General features: G+C 43.0%; 1 protein-coding gene across 2 annotated transcripts in view; it reads right to left on the bottom strand.

Moving 5' to 3' along the window:
- Window positions 1–1,049: 1,049 nt before the first annotated feature.
- cabp4 (calcium binding protein 4) overlaps window positions 1,050–8,940 on the bottom strand; it is a 29,023-nt gene continuing 21,132 nt past the window's right edge. For both annotated transcript variants that reach the window (XM_046326237.1, XM_046326239.1), the window contains exons 7-8: window positions 5,541–5,688; window positions 1,050–1,327 (exon numbers count right to left, since the gene is read on the bottom strand). In XM_046326237.1, the coding sequence (XP_046182193.1) occupies window positions 1,299–1,327; window positions 5,541–5,688 (177 nt within the window). In that variant the 3' untranslated portion in view covers window positions 1,050–1,298. The remainder of the gene's footprint in view (window positions 1,328–5,540; window positions 5,689–8,940) is intronic.

The following is an 8,940-nucleotide window of genomic DNA, read 5'->3' as shown; positions in this document are numbered from 1 at the left end:
TTTTTAAATCCAGACTTCCAATATACATGAATTACTCTGTATTTTGTTTTTGTTGTCGTTTCTCAGTGGATACAAACCTCTTGAATCCCGATAGCTTAGGAAGCGTCATTGATTTTGCATTGGGGATGTTTCCCATTCCGAGTTATCGATTCTTGAGAGAAACATCAAAAGTCATCCATGTGACTCGAGTGATGTATTTCCTATCTCTCTTCTAAGCCAAACCTTTCAACTTCCTGTTTAAATTCAATGTTAACTGAAGTCATTTTTAAGGACAGATATATAAATATATATTTTGACAGTATGTTTGTATGTAAAAAAAATCACAAAAGGGGAAATATTGCAATATTGTGACACAGTGAAAAGGAAAAAACACTAAACAATGACCTGCATTCAGCACTGCAAGGGTTAAAGGTCACCCTGTTGTCAAGTAAAAAGCAGTCACCTGCCTTTTGTAAAAAAAAAAAAAAAAAAGGACTAATATAGGTGAATATATCCGGGGTGATCGATTTCAGACTAATTTTTGCCTTATACCATTTTAGCGTTTTGCTTTGAATGGCACAATGCGACGGCTTGGTTAGCATTCATTTTGCTGTACTAGTAATTGTGATATTTGTGTTAATTATTTGTCATTTCTTTAGCCGCGTCATGGCCGAATCGTTCACAATGTGTATAATGTATGTCAATTTCGGCTTTGTTTCGTTTAAACCATTTTGTTTTTGGACAGATCATGCTTTTCTCCGAATGTTTAAATTATCCATTTTCAATAATAAATGAACTTTTTTTTCAACTCGAAGCCTCAAGTGGTATTATATTAACGTATGGACTAAATGTAACCTACGAATGTAACGCATTGTCAATGTAACCATCCCGATCCCAGTGTTATGCATTGGGTGTTAGTTACGTCACCAGGAAACGCTTGCAACATTCAGGACATTCTGTTCAATTGGTTGTTCAGAATGCTTCCACGAGGTGGCGACATAGCTCTTACATAGCAGTGGTGAGTCAATGCAACACTCGTCTTGTTTCATAACTCATCCTTCGCCCTCTGCTGCATTGCTTAAACCAGTTTATTGTAAATCATTTTAAAAAGGCAACAATTTGACCTACATTGTTATCTTACAATCTAAGTCTTTCCACTAGAAAATCATTCAGATCTAAATCTTCTGAATATGCAAAATCGTTTCATAAAGACATTATGCACAATGCTACAGGAAATTGACACAATAACTGTGCCACTTGTGTGGAGATCCAGACCTCATCCAGGGCGTCTTGCTAGTTAGTCTGACGGCTGAGGCAGGCTACCGCGACGACAGCATCATGACAAACTCTGCAGGGGGGAGAGACAGACAGCACCAGATCCCATTGATTAGAACCAGGGGGCAACACAAGACACAACCCCATGTTTACATCCTGCCCTCATTAAAATGCATTGGATGCCAGTAGAACTCACGGTGTGATGATAATAACAATGTCATTTCCATTCCGTCCGCAGTTAATTAAAAAAGACAGGTGGGTGGGTGGGTGGGGGGGGACTATTTTAGTTTTGAGGGTGACCCTTGATTTTACAGTCCTATATGACAGTCATTTTTACAGTAGTGTTTGTGTTCCACAGACCTTGTGTTTAGAGGGCACTGTATAGTAATACAAAGAACTCCAGTAGGTGTAACGACCTAGTCATTCCTTAGTTAACGCTAGGTAGAGAGTGGGGCTGTAAAAGAACCAGTGAATTTGTGTCCAATTTGAGTTTGAGTCACGACGCCAGGACAGCGGAGTCAATCACCACCTTCCGGAGACACCTGAAACCCCACCTCTTTAAGGAATACCTAGGATAGGATAAAGTAATCCTTCTCACCCCCCCCCCCTTAAAATATTTAGATGCACTATTGTAAAGTGGTTGTTCCACTGGATGTCATAAGGTGAATGCACCAATTTGTAAGTCGCTCTGGATAAGAGCGTCTGCTAAATGACTTAAATGTAAATGTAAATGTAATGAGTTTCCAAATCGATCCCCAGGCCCATACACCTACCTCCCACTGGCCCCAGGCACTTGTATATCTGGACGAATTGGACAGGTATGAAGCAATATGCTGTAATCTAACACCCAACCTATTACAGGGCATATTTCTTAAGCACACCTGACCACCCATCGGGTCCATAGGTGTGCATAGGGTTTGATGTAGAGACTATAGGGGTTGAATCGGAATTCATCCCACAACCTGGTCTCAGAACATTTCGTAGAATTCTGTTCGGGAATCCAACACACTGCATTTAGTATGATATGTTACGTTCGGCGTGGTGACATCAGAAAGATTGTTACGTTAGAAGGGGTTGGATGGGTTGGTGTATAATGGGAATGTCTAGCAACCCGATGGTTGCTAATTCAAATCTCCTCACAGACAACTTCACCCTCCGATCCAACAGGTCCCAGACGTGCTCAGTGGGATTGAGATCCCGGCTCTTCGCTGGCCATGGCAGAACACTGACATTCCTGTCTTGCAGGAAATCACGCACAGAATGAGCAGGATGGCTGGTGGCATTGTCACTGCAGGTAGCCTAGTGGTTAGAGCGTTGGGCCAGTAACCGTAACAAGATCAAATCCCCGAGCTGACAAGGTAAAAATCTGTTGTTCTTCCTCTGAACAAGGCAGGTAACCCACTGTTCCCCGGTAAGCCGCCATTGTAAATCAAAATGTGTTCTTATCTGACTTGCCTAGTTAAATAAAGGTTAAATAAATAACACATTTAACAAATAAATTGTCATGCTGGAGGGTCATGTCATGAGGGAGGAGGATGTCCTCCCTGTAGCGCACAGTGTTGAGACTGCCTGCAATGACAACGAGCTCAGTCCGATGATGCTGTGACACACCGCCCCAGACCACGACGGACCCTCCAAATGGATCCCGCTCCAGAGTACGGGCCTCGGTGTATGTAACGCTCATTCCTTCCACGATAAATGCGAATCCGACCATCACCTCTGGTGAGACAAAACCGCGACTCGTCAGTGAAGAGCACTTTTTGCCAGTCCTGTCTGGTCTAGCGATGGTGGGTTTGTGCCCACAGGTTGACGTTGTTGCCGGAGATGTCTGGTGACGACCTGCCTGACAACAGGCCTACAAACCCTCAGTCCAGCCTCTCTCAACCTATTGCGGACAGTCTGAGCACTGGTGTAACAAGGGAAGTTTTTTATTGCCTTCCTGTACCTGTAGTGCAGGTGTGATGTTCGGATATATCGATCCTGTGCAGGTGTTGTTCCACGTGGTCTGCCACTGTGAGGATGATCAGCTGTCCGTCCTGTCTCCCTATAGCGCTGTCTTAGGCGTCTCACAGTACGGACATTGCAATTTATTGCCCTGGCCTCATCTCCAGTCCTCATGCCTCCTTGCATCATGCCTAAGGCACGTTCACGCAGATGAGCAGAGAACCTGGGCATCTTTCTTTTGGTGTTTTTCCAGAGTCAGCAGAAAGGCCTCTTTAGTGTCCTAAGTTTTCATAACCGTGACCTTAATTGCCAACCATCTGTAAGCTGTTCGTGTCCTAACGACCGTTCCACAGGTGCATATTCATTAATTGTTTATGGTTCATTGAACAAGCATGGGAAACAGTGTTCAAACACTTTACCATGAAGATCTGTGAAGCTCTTTGGATTTTTACGAATTATCTTTGAAAGACATGGTCCTGAAAAAGGGACATTTCTTTTTTTGCTGAGTTTATAATATAAATTGTATAACATATCCTACAAAATGGGTGACGGACATCCACAAATGAATACATACCATACGAAATGGAGTGTTCTGGTTTTACATGCATATTCATTCAAAATGCTCTGAGGTTGCATCCCAACACCCCTCTCACAAATATCCCTTCCTGTCTAGCTGCCCGTTTCCTCCTTCCTGTTTCCCGGAGTGTAAATTCCTCGAAAACAAATTGGTTAACCGAGCATGACCGATCTCACCGTGTCACCTGCACCCTCGGCATGCCTCCCATCTGTCGATCAAACATCAATCTATCCCACCTGTCAATCACAACATGGCTCCAACCAGTAGTAGCCATCAAACAACCATAGGCAGGCCCCATCCATCCCATCATTATTCAGTCCCTTTGTCAATTCTGGTTACATTTTCCATTACGCTTCTTTAAGGCCTTGGCTGTTGAATGACTTTTAAGTAGTGCACTATGTATGGAATAGGGTGCCATTTGGATCTCACACAATGTCTTGTCTTCTAAACTTCAACAATTGATTTATCGAGATGGCTGGAGGGCCCAGTAAGAGGGATAGGCTAGTTGTATCGCCCCGGGGGCTAATCGTTCATAATGCGTGGGCCACCTGCTTATTGATCCCCTGCTAACGCCGACACTCCCGTCCACATGTTTCCAATTATTATTATTGATTGGGACTTCGATTGGCTTGGACAAACACAAGCATGCATTTTGTTTTTTGGTGGTGGGCTTACTGAGGGACATGAGACAGGTCTTGTTTTATAGTAATTGAGACGTGTGTGTGTGTGCGCTGGTTTGAAACCGTGTGAAGTGTGGCGTCTTTGAGCTGTCCTAAGGTGTGTGTGCCATGTGTGGCCCTGCGTCTCCCACAGGTGTAACCGTCTCAGACCAAAATAAAATACTCCCTTGGTCTGAGGGCAGACTCTAGTTTTGAAGTTCGCAGGCAGGGCTACTTCATCACGTGACCATGAGCAACCCGATTCATGTCCACTACAATCACACCTACTTCCCCACGAGAGACCGCCCCACGTTGGGAGCCAGTGTAACGTGCAGGATATGAACCCGGGTCTCCCACAGGTGTAACCAACGTTTTAGACCAGGGATCATCTAGATTCAGCTGCTAGCTGATTTTTTTTCTTGAATGGATGGTCAGGGGGCTGGTTGCAAATCACTTGTAGACTGCAAATTGGCCGCAATAAGCCAAAATAGATATAATATTTGACTAAAACTTAATAATTTCAATCCTTGCTTACATTTGTATACGATCACATATATCTCTCTTATGCATAGAACAGATTTCCAAAATTAAAATCAGTTTTACAGTATTTTATGTCCAACCAAAAATAATAATACAAAAAATGTTTTTTTTTGCTCAGAAAACAGGGTGCCAAATAAAATCACACACGTGCCACATTTGACCCGCGTGCCGCCAGTTGTGGAACCCTCTTTTAAACAATTAGACCAGAAGGAAATTCCATTTTGGTTTAACGGCAGACACTGCTTTTGAAGTTTGCAGGCGGGGCTACCTCATCATGTGACCATAAGCAGCCATGCCTGACTCATGTCCGCAATATGTGCATTGTAACGATTACCTTAGTGCACTACTGATGAGATTGGATTGGGTTATCTATCCACACACCTTACATTCACTGTCCTAATCTCTGCTCTTTCCTCCTCTCCCCTCCCTCTCCTATCCTTTCTCATCTCCTACCTTATCCTCTCTCCTCCCTCATCCTCTCCCCTTTCTTGACCCTTATCCCCTCTCCCATCCCCTCTGTCCCCCTCTCCTAAAGCACCCCCCCCCCCTTATCCACCTTCCCTCACCGTCAAAGTCTATTCCGCCGTCCTTGTTGAGGTCGATATCCTGGAGGATCTCCTCCAGCTCGCCCTTCTTCAGCTTCTCACCCAGCAGGGCCTTCATGCTGTCCTTCAGCTCCTCCAAGGTGATGCGCCCATCTCCGTCGCTGTCAAACTGGAGGAGGGGGGGGGATACCCCGTAATGAAAAAGTTAAAACGTGCCTTCGGAAACTATTCAAGACCTTTTACTTTTTAGACACTTTGTTATGTTACAGCTTAATTCTTAAATATATTTTTTCTCCTTATCAATCTATGAACAATAACCAATAATGACAAAGAAAAAAACAGGTTTTTTGAAATGTTTGCTCTTAAAAATGGAAATATAATTTACATAAGTATTCAGACCCTTTACTCAGTAAAGGCGCTAAAGGCGCTGAAGCGCCTTTGGCAGCAATTACAGCCTTGAGTCTTCTTGAGTATGATCATCAAGGATTTCTGTACTTGGCCCCATTCATCTTTCCCTCGATCCTGACTAGTCTCCCTGTCCCTGTCACGGAAAAACATCCACACAGCATGATGCTGCTACCACCATGCTCACTGTAGGGATGGTGCCAGGTTTCCTCCAGACGTGACGGTTGGCATTCAGGCCAAGAGTTCAATCTTGGTTTCATCAAACCAGAGAATCTTGTTTCTCATGGTCTGAGAGTCATCAAGTGCCTTTTGGCAAACTCCAAGCGGGCTGTCATGTGCCCTTTACTGAGGAGTGGCTTTCGTCTGGCCACTCCACCACAAAGGCCTTATTATTGGAGTGCTGCAGAGATGGTTCTCTCATCTCCACAGAAGAACTCTAGAGCTCTGTCAAAGTGACCATCGGGTTCTTGGCCACCTCCCTGACCAAGGCTCTTCTCCCCCGATTTCTCAGTTTGGCCAGGCGGCCAGCTCTAGGAAGAGTCTTGGTGGTTCCAAACTTCTTCCATTTAAGAATGATGGAGGCCACTGTGTTCTTGGGGACCTTCAATGCTGCAGACATTTTTTGGTACCCGCTCCCAGATCTGTGCCTCGACACAATCCTGTTATCAAATCAAAATCAAATCAAATCAAATGTTATTTAATATATAATAATAATAATAATAAATTTGTTATTTGTCACATACATTCTAGGTATGGTTAGCAGATGTTAATGCAGAAGGACCACTTTATTTGTCACATACACATGGTTAGCAGATGTTAATGCAAGTGTAGCGAAATGCTTGTGCTTCTAGTTCCGACAATGCAGTAATAACCAACGAGTAATCTAACCTAACAATTTCACAACAACTACCTTATACACACAAGTGTCAATGGATGAAGAATATGTACATAAAAATATATGAATGAGTGTTGGTACAGAACGGCATAAACAAGATGCAGTAGATGGTATCGAGTACAGTATATACATATGAGATGAGCAATATAGGGTATGTAAACATATAAAAGTGGCATTGTTTAAAGTGGCTAGTGATACATGTATTACATAAAGATGGCAAGATGCAGTAGATGGTATAGAGTACAGCATATACATATGAGATGTGTATTGTAGGGTATGTATTACATTATATTAAGTGACATTGTTTAAAGTGGCTAGTGATACATTTTGACATACATTTTTCCATTATTAAAGTGGCTGGAGTTGAGTCAGTATGTTGGCAGCAGCCACTCAATGTTAGTGGTGGCTGTTTAACAGTCTGATGGCCTTGAGATAGAAGCTGTTTTTCAGTCTCTCGGTCCCTGCTTTGATGCTCCTGTACTGACCTCGCCTTCTGGATGATAGCGGGGTGAACAGGCAGTGGCTCGGGTGGTTGTTGTCCTTGATTATCTTTATGGTCTTCCTTTGACATCGGGTGGTGTAGGTGTCCTGGAGGGCAGGTAGTTTGCCGACGGTGATGCGTTGTGCAGACCTTACTACCTTCTGGAGAGCCTTACGGTTGTGGGCGGAGCAGTTGCCGTACCAGGTGATGATACAGCCCGACAAGATGCTCTCGATTGTGCACCTGTAAAAGTTTTTGAGTGCTTTTGGTGACAAGCCGAATTTCTTCAGCCTCCTGAGGTTGAAGAGGCATTCCTGCGCCTTCTTCATAACGCTGTCTGTGTGGGTGGACCAATTCAGTTTGTCCGTGATGTGTACGCCGAGGAACTTAAAACTTAATACCCTCTCCACTACTGTCCCGTCGATGTGGATAGGGGGTGCTCCCTCTGCTGAAGTCCACAATCATCTCCTTTGTTTTGTTGACGTTGAGTGTGAGGTTATTTTGCTCCGACATGCACACTGTGGGACCTTATATAGACAGCTGTGTGCCTTACCAAATCATGTCCAATCAATTTAATTTACCACAGGTGGACTCCAATCAAGTTGAAGAAACATCTCAATGATGATCAATGGAAACAGGATGCACCTGAGCTCAATTTTGAGTCTCCATAGCAAAAGGTCTGAATACTTATGTAAATAAATTATTTCAGTTTTGTATTTTTTAAAAATAAATGTGCCTAACATTCTAAATTCTTGTTTTCGCTTTATCATTATCGGGTATTGTGTGTGTAGAATGCTGAGTTTTTTAATTTTATTAAATCCATTTTAGAATAAGGCTGTAATGTAATGTAACAAAATGTGGGAAAAGTCAAGGGGTCTGAATACTTTCAGAAGGCCCTGTACATACAATAAGTATTCACACCCCTGTGTCAATACTTTGTAGAGGCATCTTTGACAGTGGTTGAAGCTGTGAGTCTTTCTGGGTTAAGAGTCTCCAAGGTATTTTGTTGTGTTGTATTGGATTTCCACACGTTGTAATCAGGACAAAAAGTGATTTGCTTTGCCTTGTTGCAAACAGGATGCATGTTTTGGAATATTTGTATTCTGTTCATGCTTCCTGCTTTTCACTCTGCCAATTAGGTTAGTATTGTGGAGTAACCATAGTGTTGTTCATCCATCCTCAGTTGTCTCCTATCACAGCCATTAAACTCAAACTGTTTTAATGTCACCATGGGCCTCATGGTGAAAACCCTGAGCGGTTTCCTCCCTCTCCAGCAGCTGAGTTAGGAAGGACGCCCTTATCTTTGTAGTGACTGGGAGTGTTGATACACTATCCAAAGTGTAATTACTAACTTACTCAAAGGAATATTCAATGTTCACTTTTTTATTTTTTTATTTCCACCCATCTACCAACAGGTGCGAGGCATTGGAAAACCTTCCTGGTCTTTGTGGTTGAATCGGCGTTTGAAATTCACTGCTCGACTCAAGGACCTTACAGATAACTGTATGTGTGGGGAATAGAGACGAGGTAATTATTCAAAAAAATCATATGATAACCACTATTATTATCACACACAGAGTGAATCCATGCAACTTATCATGTGACTTGTAAAGCAAATGTTTACTCCTGAACTTATTTAG

This window comes from Oncorhynchus gorbuscha, linkage group LG24 (genome assembly GCF_021184085.1).
Source record: "Oncorhynchus gorbuscha isolate QuinsamMale2020 ecotype Even-year linkage group LG24, OgorEven_v1.0, whole genome shotgun sequence".
Classification (NCBI taxonomy): Eukaryota; Metazoa; Chordata; class Actinopteri; order Salmoniformes; family Salmonidae; genus Oncorhynchus; species Oncorhynchus gorbuscha.
This window is presented reverse-complemented; position numbering and strand designations above follow the sequence as displayed.